Source organism: Phalacrocorax carbo, assembly GCF_963921805.1.
Source record: "Phalacrocorax carbo chromosome W unlocalized genomic scaffold, bPhaCar2.1 SUPER_W_unloc_1, whole genome shotgun sequence".
In the NCBI taxonomy this organism is placed as follows: Eukaryota; Metazoa; Chordata; class Aves; order Suliformes; family Phalacrocoracidae; genus Phalacrocorax; species Phalacrocorax carbo.
In genome coordinates, this window is record NW_026990243.1 from 97,426 (window position 1) to 110,833 (window position 13,408).

The 13,408-nt window shown below is 58.3% G+C and overlaps 1 protein-coding gene and 1 long non-coding RNA gene across 2 annotated transcripts; both read left to right on the top strand.

Annotated features, from left to right (window-relative positions):
* Positions 1–241: 241 nt before the first annotated feature.
* LOC135310084 (atos homolog protein B-like) lies at positions 242–7,342 on the top strand. The gene is made up of 7 exons (XM_064439803.1): positions 242–1,403; positions 3,022–3,080; positions 3,393–3,489; positions 3,981–4,139; positions 4,545–4,613; positions 5,087–5,292; positions 5,637–7,342. Exons 1-7 carry the CDS (start codon positions 330–332, stop codon positions 5,788–5,790), a joined length of 1,818 nt encoding a protein of 605 aa, XP_064295873.1. The 5' UTR covers positions 242–329; the 3' UTR covers positions 5,791–7,342.
* A 384-nt stretch (positions 7,343–7,726) lies between these two features.
* Positions 7,727–9,962, top strand: LOC135310810 (uncharacterized). Its single transcript, XR_010370811.1, has 3 exons — positions 7,727–7,826; positions 8,837–8,989; positions 9,520–9,962. It is a non-coding gene; the product is annotated as an uncharacterized LOC135310810 (long non-coding RNA).
* Positions 9,963–13,408: the final 3,446 nt, after the last annotated feature.

Here is a 13,408-nt window from a genome sequence, read left to right on the forward strand (position 1 = left end):
CCTGGTTCCTCTTCCTGTCCCCAGAGAGGAAGGTTCAAGCAGGGCTGTACGGGGAGCTGCCTGTGTCCTGGCAGGTCCTTTGCAGCTGAAAGACTGGACGAGGACGGGGATCCCAGGCTGATCTCTGTCCTCCTGCTCTCTCTTTCCAGATGCTGCACTGCAGTGCACCCCACAGAGGAGGGCTCACCCAGACATCCTGAGCGAGGGGGGGTCCAGCTCCCACCTCCTGTCCTCGCACTGTGACCTGTGGCACTTTACAGTCCCTCTTCTGCTGCTGCATGGGCTGCTCTGACTCCGGCTCCACTTGAAGTTCAGGCAAGTAAGGCTCCATGCGGCACATCCACGCGGAGATGTCCCTGCCCCCAGAGCGCGGCATGGACCCCAGCCTGTCCCGGCCCATTGGAGAGGCGCCCTTGGAGCCTTCCTCACAGCGCTGCACCCACCATGGCATCTTCATGGGCTACAACGAGACAGAGATCAAGCGCCAGAAGGTTTACCAGGTCTCTATTTTCTCCCATCTCTCCAGCTCCTCTGAGAGCACAGAGCAGCGGGCAGGCAGCCAGCCAGCTGTCAAGAGGGGTTACCCCGAGCAGCAAACTCTGGAGGGGGGGCGAGATCCCAAACAAACTCACTGGGGTGGTGGTGGGGTGGACAGCAAGTATGACAGGGGCCCTGGGCAGGCTACCCTGAATGATGATGATACCTTTGAGGACAGTCTGCTGGTGGAAGAGCTATCCCTGTGTGGCTCTGCCCAGCACTTCTCCCACAGCGGGCTGCAGGTGGTGGAGCACCGGTGTGAGGGCAGCCCTTGCCACAGCCCCAAGGCCAGCAGAGAGGACAAGTCACGGGGTGTCTCCTCCTCCTCCTGGCACATTGCTTGCAGTACTTTGCACACGAGAGATGGTTGCCCTGTCCTGCCGGGGGATCAGCCCCCAGACTATGGTGATAACAGGGAGCGGGCGAGTGGCTACAACCTACTTTACCTTGATTTGCACAATATTGCACAAACTCCCCAGTTGGACTCTGGTGGGAAGAGAGAGAAGCCAGGGAGCAGCATGGCTCACAGCAGCAGGACTAGTGGAGAAGAGGAGCGGCCAGTGGTGGCCAACAGGTGCAAGGAGCCCCCAGCTCCGCAGACAGCGCTCAGCCCCGAGCCCAACAACACGAGCTCCCTGGAGAAGACACCCTGTGGGAGCAGCTGGCTTGGTGGCAGCAGCTGCCCAGCCAAAAGGAAGCTGCTGCCCGCTGGTGAGGTTGTGGCTGACTCCTGCTCCAAGAACGAGAGCCTGTTCCCACCAATGAGGAAGAAGAGGGCCCTGCCATGCCATATGGTGCCCACAGCCTGCTGCAGCACCGATGCCAAGGGGGCACCTTTCTGGAACCACCTGCTTCCCATGGCCAAGGTGAGCATCACTCGTGGGGGGAGGCAGGGAATGGCCCGGGGACACCCAGAGCTCAGGGCTGTCCTCATGGGCAAAACATGGTGCTCGTGGGCACGTGGTCCATTGGGGCACAGTGTCCTGTTCTGTCCCAGTGCCACAGCCCTGGTGTGAGCAGGGCAGCAGCTGACAGCCAGCCCTGGGACACACTGTCTTGTAGGTTGTCACCGGCTCTTGACACCTTGTAGTCACTGGATCCGCTGCTTGCAACCAGCTCTCTGGCCTGGAGAGCCTTGTTCGAACAGGACATGACCTCTCCGTGACAGCAAGAGTTGGACACACGGCATGGTGCCACAGTCAGTGTCTGACAGCTTCATGTTAAGCCAGACTTACCATCAGGCTTGGGAAGAGTGGCTGTCCTCTGCCTGCCTGGGGGAGAAGAAGGCAGAGGGGTGGGATGGCTTGGGTCCCTGGCTGTGATATCCATCAGGGCACTCTGCCTGCTGGGTAAGGGTTTTGGTGGCAGGGAGCAGGACTAGACATGCTCTGGCCAGGGAGTGGGAGCCCCAGTGCTGTGTGCAGAGATGCCACTGGCTTTTCTGCAGTTCTGGGATGCCCGTGGCATGTCCCCAGGGTGCCACAAGCTCTCAGAAATGGGGCAGACTCCGGAGGTTTACAACCACCCTGGTAGCTCAGGAGCTGCCTGCAATTCCTCCCTGCTTACCAGCCCCTCCTAACCAGCTCCTTGCCTTCATTGTGTCCTGCCGGCTGAAGCTGCAGCAGGCTCCCGCCACAGCTGGCACGCTTCTCTCCTTCCCTGGGGCATCCCATGGTGCAGGGACCCACAGGGACTGACGGCAGAGCTACCCTGGCTTCTTGCTGCTTGGAGTCAGGACGCACTGTCCATGGGGGCACAGCTCCATCCCTGCCCACGTGCCCTTTTTGGTGACTGTCCCCCGGCCTGGCTGCCCCCAGCACTGCCCTTGCAGAGTGAAGCCCTCCAGCATCTTCCCTTGGTTTTCCTGCCTGGTTATGCCAGCCAGCTCCATCATCCTTTTGTGTGGCTTCCAGAAGGGAAAGTGTCCCCCCTGAAAAGGAGACGTCTTTAAAAGGAAGCTGCAGTGTGGCCCTGGCTTTAACCCCCTGCCCTACAGCTGTAGGAGCCTGGCTGTGGGCAGGGACAGGCAGCACACCCCTCTGCCTGGTGACATTACCAAGGACTTTGCATGAATTGCCTGGGGATGGGACTTTTCTTCCCTGTGAGGTGCAAGGGGGTGTTGGTGCATGGCTCTGTCTGGGGGTGTCTTGCTCACTGGGGCTGGCCCTGAGACCTGCTTTGCAGGGTGGGAGCTGTGCACTGCACCCTCAGGCTGAGTACCAACACCCCATTCCCCAGTAGAGCCACTTTGGGAGGGTAAAGACCTGCCCTCGCAGCCAGGTCTCAGTTTTGGCAGCCCCATGTCCCCACCCCAGCCCTTGCACTGCCCTGCCGGCTGCCCCCGTGGAGGCTGCTGACGGCCTGTCCAATCTGCTGGGACCCTCATGGGGCTGTGGGGCAGGGCAAAGGACGATGGCACCTCCTGGGGGCGCACAGTCCCTGGTTGCTTCCCTAACACAGTTATTGATTTCGTGCCCCCTCCAGAGCCCTGCAGATTGCACTGCAGTCAGGAGGAGGCTGAAGAGCAGGCTGCGCCTCAAATCGTGAGTATCTCGGCAGCCCCAAGGGCCAGCTGTGGGGGCCCAGGGTGCCTGGCCACCCCAGTACCCTGCAGCCCCGTGGGAGGGTTGGGTTGGGACAAATCCCTTCCCTGCCCCAGGCATTTCTCCTCCACAAGACCCCAGGCTGTGGGCGGAGGGAGGTTTCTTCTGCCCCGGGAGGTAGGAAAGTCGGTTCAACCTCCACCAAAGGAAGGTATGGGGGGACCTGGAGAGGGATCCGCAACCCCGGGGACATGGGCATCCCAGGGCTACGTGCTCTCCAGCCTGACACTGATCTTCCCTCCTCTCTCAAAGGCGACATCTCTGGAGCAGCCTCCGGAGGGGTACCAGGTCCTCCACAGCGCCTTGGGCCACCACCACCATCAGCCATGCTCTGCTGGGCAACTTTGAGGTAACAGCATCCACCTGCCAGGGAGGGAGGTGGGTCCTGCGGGCTCTGGGCTGGGCTGGCGACAGCATGAGAGGCTGAGCCCGAAGGGAGCCCCAGTGTGGGGCTGGGCTGATTGTTCCCAAGGGCCTGGCATGCAGTGGCCATTCGTGCAGCCACCATCCACCAGCAGAATGGCTCAACCAGTAGATCTTTGGGTGACATGCTAGGACCCCAGACGCTGCTGAGATGGCCGCCGTGGAGCTGAGCAGCTGAGCCAAGGCACTCTCACTGCTTCTCTGTGTTAGATCGCTGGCTTCAGTCCACCAATTCAGGATGGGTCTGTCTTGGAGCGAGCAGCCAAGGACACTCACAAGCAGTCTCCGGAGAGCTGGGAGACATGCGAGGGCAAGCAGACGTGATTGCAGTGGAGATGGGGGTGATCTCATCTGCAGCTTAGAGGTGAGGGGCAGGACTGGTGTTTGAAGGTCCCTAACGCTTCCCTCCTCTCTCAGGAGTCCGTCCTGAAAGGGCGCTTTGCACCGTCGGGGAGGATCCAGGGGTTCACGGCAGAGATCGGTGCCAGTGGCTCCTACTGCCCCCAGCACGCCACCCTGCCCGTTGATGTCACCTACTTCGACATCTCCAAACATAGTGCACCCTCGCCTTTCCTGGTAGGCAGACGAGGGAGGGCTGAGCCTGTGGGGGAGGTGAATGGGGGCTGTACCCAGGCACTGTGCATCCTCGGGGGCTGCCCCTCTCAACCACCTACCTGAGGAGACTGCTAGCTGTGCTGGAAGCAATATTTAACCCACAAAGTGAAGAGGGGAAAAAAGCAGGAACCGTTGCAGGTGTATAAACAGGCAGGCTGCTGCCCAGCCATCTCATGGCTGCCGCTTCACTGTCACCTCTGTGTTGCTGCTTGTTCATCCTTCTGTCTGGAGAGGGACTGAGCCGAGCGTTGTCTTGCCACCTTGTGCCAGGTGTTCCCAGCAAGAGGGGCTTGTGGCCCCATGCCAGTTCCCAGTTGGGCTCTCCATAGGCTTTCTCCCTCTCTCACATGCTTTCTTTTGCCCCAGGGAGTGATTGACTTGGAGGCCTTGGGAAAGAAAGGCTACAGTGTCCCCAAAGCTGGAACCATCCAAGTGGTGAGTCGTCCCCTGGCCTCTGGCAGCGCCATGGGGAGGGAGCCAGGTGGGCTCCAGTTGCTCCCCAAGGCGGATACACTCCATTACGTTGCTTGGCAGGGGCAGCAGCCGGAAAGCTCTGTGCAGAGGGGTTACGTGGCTGCTGGGAAAGTACAGTGGAGGGGAGCACAGGGTCCCCAGGGTGCTGTCAGGGAGACAAGGTGATGGGAGATGCAGGGAAGGAAGAGGTTGGTGGGAAGGGACAAGGGTCTTGGCAGGAGAGCGTGCATGTGCAGTGGGGATGGGATGGGAGCACGGGAGTGGAGGTGTGTGGAAAGCACCGACCTGTGGGCCTCAGGCTAAGCCCTCTGGGGCTGGTGTGGGGCTTTCTGGGCCCTTGGGCCCACTGGCACTGCCCCCAGATGCCCCAGCCCTGCCCTATGGATTCATTCCTGTGCCCTTCCCAGTCACACCCCCTACCCCTTTACCCCCAGACCTTATTTAACCCCAACAAGACTGTGGTGAAGATGTTCTTGGTGACGTACGACTTCCAGGACATGCCGGCCAACCACATGACCTTCCTACGCCACCGCATCTTCCTGGTGCCCGGGGGGGAGGAGGAAAGGGCCACTGTGGCCCCCAGCAACCCACCAGGCACCAGCCCACCCTGCAGGGTCCTCTGCTACCTGATGCACCTAAGGTAGGGCACGCTGGGAGGGATGGGCACCTGCCCCAGGGTCACCCCTGGGCTCCTCTCCCATGTGTCCCTGCCTCCCCCAAACCTGCAGGCCCTCCTGCCAGAGTGGGAGGATAGCGGCCTGATCCCCTGGCCCTCAGGAGGAGCAGGGATTGGCTGCTTTTTCGGGGAGGTCAGAGCTGCTGCCCTGCCTGAGGCCAGAAGCCTCTGTCCCTCTGAAGGCAACCAGAGCATGGCCACCTTGACCAGGGGCCAAAGTAGGTGAGGGGGTCGTGCCCCCCACTGAGGCTGTCCTGCCCTTGCCTGGGAGCCTGAGGTCCCTCCGCCCTGCTCTTGTCTCCACTCAGGTTTCACAGCTCCAAGTCAGGGAAGATCTACCTTCATGATGACATCCGGCTGCTTTTCTCCCGCAAGTCGATTGAGGTCGACTCGGGGATCCCCTGTGAACTGAAATCCTTTACGGAGATGCCGAGGAACCCCTGCTACTCGCCCCGAACCTGACCTTCTCCATCCCCCAGGGCCACCGGGGAGCCTCTAGCCCAGCACCTTGGGGAGAGATGAGTAAAGGGCCAGCGAGCAAGCACCACCTTGATGTATTGCCCTCCCTGTGTGCCCCCGTCCCCCTGAGCAGCACAGATGCCGTGCCTGTGCCCTGCGGCAGGGCTGAGAACACTGAGGGGGCTTCACCAGGAGGGGCAGGGGCTGGGGAGCAGCCCCAGTGTTCCAGGGACATGCCCAAGCCTTCTGCCAGCGCTGCTCCCAGCTTGGAGATGTGGCTGGAGCTGGGGGGGAGTGAACAGTTGGGCTGGGGGCTCTGGGTGAGGCTGCCCGCACTGATCCCGGGGTTGGGAGCAGAACGTGTTGAAGAATTTGCATTTATTAGTATTTATTGTCACTGAGAGTGCAGAGGAGGCTTGTGCGGAGGATCAGAGGTGCTGTGCTGTTCTTCCCCCCACCCTCTTGGTGCTGGATGAGGCCCCTGGCAGCAGGGAGGCTGCGCTCAGCAGTGCAGGGCTGCCTGGGTTGTGTCAGGGCTGTAGGGGCTATGAGGGTGACTGAGGATGGGGACACCTCGGGCTATGGAAGGAGACGGTGACCCACCTCTCGGCCAGGGTGCAGCTCCCGTGCCGGGGCTGTGTTAAAAGCCCCAGGGGAGGCCAAGACTTGCTGGGCACCAGCTCTGTGGGGCCAGCCCCACTTCAGGCAGTTTGAGGAGGCCTGGACTTGCCCTCCCACCCCTTTAGGGCAAGCCAGACCCCAAGAAATCTGTGGCTGGCAGGGAAGTGGCTGTTGCCATGGCTCCTGGGGCTAAGAGACATGGCTGTCCCATGGATGGGGACCTGGGGTTCTCTGCAGGAGCACAGGGACAGCCCTCCAGGCAGGAGCCTCCGGAGCCCATGTGTGCTGTGGATCTGAGAGAAGGTGGAGATTCCCAAAAAATCAGAGCCTTGCACCATCTGTGCACGTGTGGGGTGAATTCCATCCAGGAGACGGCTTTGGGCAGGGGTCTGCTGGCAGCATGATCAGGGGCTGGAGGATGGGCAGGAGCCCTGGCTTAGTTCCTGAGAAGAGGGGAGGCAGCAGAGGGCATCAAATGGAAGTCAGGCTGGACCTTCAGGAGGGTGTTTGGGGGTGATCTGGAGCAGTGCCCATCCCTGCTGCAGCCTCAGGAGCCCCGGGTGGGTCAGAGAGGTGAGAGGGGCAGGGGACATAGGAAAAATGAGCTTGCATGTACCCCATCTGTGTAATCCCCATGACCTGGGGTCTCAGCTAGGCTCATGCAGGGAGGACTGACAGGCTGCACCATCGCTGGTGTGGGCATGACCCTGGGACCGGGGGCTCCCTGGGACAGCCGTCATTTTAAACAAAGCCCACCCCGTGTTCACAGAGCTCTCCCCTCTCCCCAGAGCTCCATCTGGCAGAGCTGGGGTGTGGGGATTGGACGGGACAGGCCTCTACCACACTTGTGGGGGTGAGGCCCTACTCTCCCCTGCCATGGGAAGGCCGAGAGGCTCTGGCCCTGCTAGGCTGGGGGGACCGGGGTCCCACTCATTCCCCCCCCATACACACACAGTGGGGGCCTGCTCCCCCCACGACACCGGGTCCTGGGGCACCTCTTGCCCCATGACACCAGGGTCCCGGAGTCGTATCCCCCCGCGTCCCCCCCCATCCCACAGCAGCGGGGCCCGGGGTCCCACTCCCCCCAGAACACTGGGGTTTCCCCTCGCCCCACGGCCCCAGGCCTCGGTCGCCGTGGCTCAGCCGGGACGGGGAGGCTGGCAGCTGCCTGGCGAGGCTATACCGGTACTTTTCGTGTTTGTTTTTAAATTAATAAACGCCTGTTTGGAAACCGAGCCCGACTCCCGCGTCTCGCCGCTCCCGGGGGCAGCGGAACCACAAGCAGCGCAGCGGCTGCCGCGGCGGGACGGGGTGCCCCGGGCGGCTCACCCGGAAGAGGTGGGGCGTCCCGGGAGGCCTTCCGGGCTGTCGGGTGGAGCTGCGGCGCGCCATGCTGGCGCTGCCCTGGCCTGTTGCAGGTGGGGGCTTTGGGGGAAGCTGGTGTTGCGGCTCTGAGGAAGCCTTGAGGAGATGGGTGGAGGGTGGGATGGAAGAGATTCGTGGGGGCTCGGCGGCGGGGGGGGGAAAGAGAAGCTGAGTAGGGACAGGGGTATTGGGGTATGCAGAGGAGGCCTGGAGGCAAATGGATATGGGGGTATTGAGGGGGCTGGGTGGGAGTTTGGTTGGGGGAGTGGTGTTGGGGGACTGGGGGCAACCTGATATGAGGAGTGGTGAGGTGAGCTGGGGAGGGGATGGGTTGGGGGATGTGGGACTGGGGAGGAAATGAGTGTAGGAGAAATAGATGCGAGGGGGTGTGGATTGGGGGGGGCATGGGGATTAGTGAGGAGGCTGTGGGGAGCTGGGGGGAGTGAGGGGCTGTGGGGAGGAGGGTGAGAGAGTGCCCAGGAGGAGCAGGTCCGGGGGGGGAACTGGAAGGTAGCCACGGCTGAGGAGGGACCGGCTGGCGAGGGGGGCCTGGGAGCAAGGTGAGAGGGGTGGGAGGAAGGAGCCTGACCAGGTTACAGGGGGCTGAGTGGGGCAGAAGAGACCCCACACCACACCTTATTTTCCCTTACAGTGTCAGAGAGGCTTTATTCCTCCCCCCATGTGGGGATGTGAGGGAAGGGAAGGGAAGATGTGGAGAAAGCTCCAACACTGGGGTGAGCCTCCCCTACACCTGCAGGGAAGGCCCTGAAACTCACACTGATCCTAGGGCCTAGGTCTCGTCCCTGTGGGGACAGCCTATATCCCCTCATGGTGTGTGCCTGTTCAGGGTGTCAGTGATGTTTCCTGTCCTGGTGTATTGGGGCCGTAAGCAGCAATCCCAGATGAGAGAGCGGGGCCTGGAGGAGGAGGGTCATCACATGCAAGGGGCTGGGGCAGGGCTGCCTGGTGCAGCACACAGGTGTGTCTGTGCTCGTGCAGGGATGGTGCTGGGCTCTGAGGTGCCAGCAGCCAGTCTCCATTCTGTTCCTTTTCCTTTCTCCAGTGCTCCCAACAACCGAAACATTCGGCATGGCTGGCCCCAGCACCGCACTGCTTGAACTCCGGCCTGCCCGTTAATATTGGAGTGCTCTTTGTGCCGCAGCAGGAGGCTTGGGTGGTGGAGAGGATGGGCAAGTTCCACCGAATCCTTGAGCCTGTAAGGAGCTGCTTTTCTTCCCTTCTGGATTCAGCAGGTTCCTAAAGCTGTAGCGAGGCGTGTCCTTTGTGTGAGGGTTTGGGGGATGGTGTGCTTATTCTTCCAGATTGTGATCCTTTTGGCTGCTTGTAGACTAACTTCCTTTGGTGGGGTGTTAAAAGCACTGAGAAACTGAAATTTCCTCTGTGTGGGAAGCACGTTTGCTCTGCCTGCTCTGTCGTGGTTTAGCCCCAGTCAGCAACCAAGCACCACGCAGCCGCTTGGTCACTCCCCCCACAACTGGATGGGGGAGAGAACTGGAAGAGTAAAGGTGAGGAAACTCATGGGTTGAGATAAAGATAGTTTAATAGGTAAAGCAAAAGCTGCGCGCGGAAGCAAAACAAAACAAGGAATTCAGTCACGACTTCCCATGGGCAGGCAGGTGTTCAGCCATCTCCAGGAAAGCAGGGCACCATCAAGCGTAATGGTTACTTGGGAAGACAAAACGCCGTAACTCTGAACATCCCCCCCCTTCCTCTTTCTTCCCCCAGCTTTATATACTGAGCATGACATCATATGGTATGGAATATCCCTTTGGTCAGTTGGGGTCAGCTGTCCCGGCTGTGTCCCCTCCCAGTTTCTTGTGCACCCGGCAGAGCATGTGGAGCTGAAAAAAATTCCTTGACCAGTGTAAGTGCTACTTAGCAACAACTAAAACATCAGTGTGTTATCAACATTACTTCCAGCACAAATCCAAAACATAGCCCCATACTAGCTACTACGAAGAAAATGAACTCTATCCCGGCTGAAACCAGGACAAGCATCTACAGCGTGTAGTATATTTGAACTTTGCACAGCCCTCTCTAGCCTGGCTGAGCTCTCTGGGGGGGAGGTGTGAAACCCCAGATTAGAGGGCTCAGCTCTCTAGTCCCAACCTTTTCCCAGGTTTTGAACTTCCTCATCCTTCTGCTGGATCGGATTCATTATGTCCAGAGTCACCCTATGTAAGGAACAGCTTCTGTGTCTTGCCCTTTTCCTTCCGCTGCATCCAGGGTGAGCAAAGGACAGCATGGGGAAGAGTGGAAGTGTCCCAGATTCTATACTGTGCTGGTTTTGGCTGAGAAGGGGTTAATTCTCCTCACCGTGGGGGGTCGGCTACCTTTCCAGCTTCCCGCGCTCTGCCGCGGGGTGGGGCGGGGCCACGGCGGGGGCGGCTGACCCCGACTGGCCAATGGCATGTTCGTTCCATACCATGTGACACCATGACCAGTATATTAAGGGGGGGCAGGTTGCGGCTCGGGAGCGGCGTCGGGTCGGCGGGCGGTGAGCGGCTGCGGCGCGTGCGGTTTGTTTCGGCGGTTCGTTCCCTTCCCCCCTCCCCCGGGGCTTTGCGCCTCTCGTTGTTCTCCTTTACATTGCATTTCTGTTGTTGTTTCTTTTAATTATTAAACTGTTCTTATCCCAACCCACGAGCGTTACCCTTCTGATTCTCTCCCCCATCTACCGGTGGGGGAGTGAGCGAGCGGCTGTGTGGGGCTGAGCTGCCGGCTAAACCACGACACATACTCAGCCCTGTCCCTGGGCACCTGGGCTTGACTGTCCTTGTGGCGTTGTGAGTGGTAGAACCCCAGGAGGTCCTGTCTGCTCTTTGTGGGCTGCGGCTGCCCCTTGTTGGGTTGAACGCACCTGGGCAGGAATCCGTTTTTCAGATTTCAGATGTTTTCCTGTCTTGAACCAGGAAAGATCTCCCCTGTGTTTCTGTAAAAAATTATTTCAGATCAGGTAAAGCTTTTTATCCCCCTCCCCCCCCCCCCCCCTTTATTTTTTAAAATTACTACAGTATGAAATGGTTTGATCTGGAGACCTTGGAGTGCTGGTGGACAACAAGTTGACAATGAGCCAGCAATGTGCCCTTTTGGCCAAGAACGCCAACGGTAACCTGGGGTGCATATAAAGGAGTATGGCCAGCAGGTCGAGAGAGGTTATCCTCCCCCTCTACTCTGCCCTAGTGAGACCACATTCGGAGTACTGTGTCCAGTTTTGGGCCCCCCAGATTTAGAAGGACGTGGAACTGCTTGAGCAAGTCCAGTGGAGATGATCAGGGGACTGGAGCATGTCCCTTATGAGGAAAGGCTGAGAGACCTGGGTTTGTTCAGCCTGGAGAAGAGAAGACTGAGGGGGGATCACGTCAATACTTATAAATATCTAAAGGGTGGGTGCCAGGATGACGGGACTAGGCTCTTTTCAGTGGTGCACAATGACAGGACAAGGGGCAATGGGCACAAGTTGGAACACAGGAAGTTCCACTTAAACATGAGAAAAAACTTCTTTACTGTGAGGGTGACAGAGCAGTGGAACAGGCTGCCCAGGGAGGTTTTGGAGTCTCCTTCCCTGGAGACATTCAAAACCTGCCTGGATGCGTTCCTGTGCCCCCTACCCTAGGCATCCCTGCTCAAGCAGTGAGGGTTGGACAAGATGATCTCTAGAGTTCCCTTCCAACCCCTACCATTTTGTGATTCTGTGATAATGAAAAGGAAAGTAGTGAGAGAGATGAAACTTGGTGTCCTGGTTTAGCCTCAGTCAGCAACCAAGCACCACGCAGAAGCTCGCTCACTCCCCCTGCAGTGGGATGTGATCACCAAAATAACAGGTGGAGGAAAGGGATAACCGGGTTTACTGGACTGTGTGGATCCGATGGCCTGGCACATAAGACCCACAGGAGTATAAAGCTTTAGTGGACACTGGTGCACAGTGCACCCTACTGCCGTCAAACTATATAGGGTCAGAACACATCTGTATTGCTGGAGTGACAGGGGGATCCCAAGAGCTGACTGTATTGGAGGCCAAAGTGAGCCTAACTGGGAATGAGTGGCAAAAGCACCCCATTGTGACTGGCCCCGAGGCTCCGTGCATCCTTGGCATAGACTACCTCAGGAGAGGGTATTTCAAGGACCCAAAAGGTTACAAGTGGGCTTTTGGTGTAGCTGCCTTGGAGACAGAGAGAATTAAACAGCTGTCTACCTTGCCTGGCCTCTCGAAGGACCCTTCTGTTGTAGGGTTGCCGAGGGACAAAGAACAACAGGTGCCGATGGCCACCACAACAGTGCACTGGCGGCAACACTGCTCCAACTGAGGCCCCCTGGTTCCATCCATGAGTTCATGTGTCAACTGGAAAGCCAAGGACTGATCAGTAGACCAGGTCACCCTTTAACAGTACCATATAGCCAGTGTGGAAGTCTAATGGAGAGTGGAGGCTAACAGTAGACTATCGTGGCCTGAACGAAGTCACTCCGCCACTGAATGCTGCTGTGCCGGACATGTTGGACCTTCAATACGGACTGGAGTCAAAGGCAGCCAAGTGGTATGCCTCAATTGATATCACTAATGCATTCTTCTCAATCCCTCTGGCAGCAGAGTGCAGGCCACAGTTTGCTTTCACTTGGAGGGGCGTCCAGTACACCTGGAATCGACTGCCCCAGGGGTGGAAACACAGCCCTACCATTTGCCATGGACTGATTCAGACTGTACTGGAACAGGGTGAACGTCTGGAACACCTGCAGTACACTGATGACATCATCATGTGGGGCAACACAGCAGAAGACATTTTTGAAAAAGGAGAGAAAATAGTCCAAATCCTTCTGAAGGCCGGTTTTGCCATAAAACAAAATAAGGTCGAGGGACCCACACAAGAGATCCAGGTCTTAGCAATCAGATGGCAAGATGGATGTCGTCAGATCCCCATGGATGTGATCAACAAAATAGCAGCCGTGTCTCCACCAACCAGCAAAAAGGAAACACAAGCTTTCTTGGGCGCTGTGGGTTTTTGGAGAATGCATATTCCAAATTACAGTCTGATCGTAAGCCCTCTCTATCAAGTGACCCAGAAAAAGAATGATTTCAAATGGGGCCCTGAGCAACGATAAGCCTTTGAACAGATTAAACAGGAAATAGTTCATGCAGTAGCCCTTGGGCCAGTCTGGACAGGACAAGATATAAAGAATGTGCTCTACACTGCAGCCGGGGAGAATGGCCCTACCTGGAGCCTCTGGCAGAAAGCACCAGGGGAGACTCGAGGTCGACCCCTAGGGCTTTGGAGCTGGGGATACAGAGGGTCCGAAGCCTGCTATACTCCAACTGAAAAAGAGATATTGGCAGCATATGAAGGGGTCCGAGCTGCTTCAGAAGTGGTTGGTACTGAGGCACAGTTGCTCCAGGCACCCCGACTGCCAGTGCCGGGCTGGATGTTCAAAGGAAACATCCCCTCTACACACCATGCAACTGATGCTACGTGGAGTAAATGGGTTGCACTGATCACCCAGCGGGCTCGAGTAGGAAACCCCAGTCGCCCAGGAATCTTGGAAGTGATTATGGACTGGCCAGAAGGCAAAGACTTTGGATTATCACCAGAGGAGGAGATAACACGTGCTGGAGAAGCCTCAC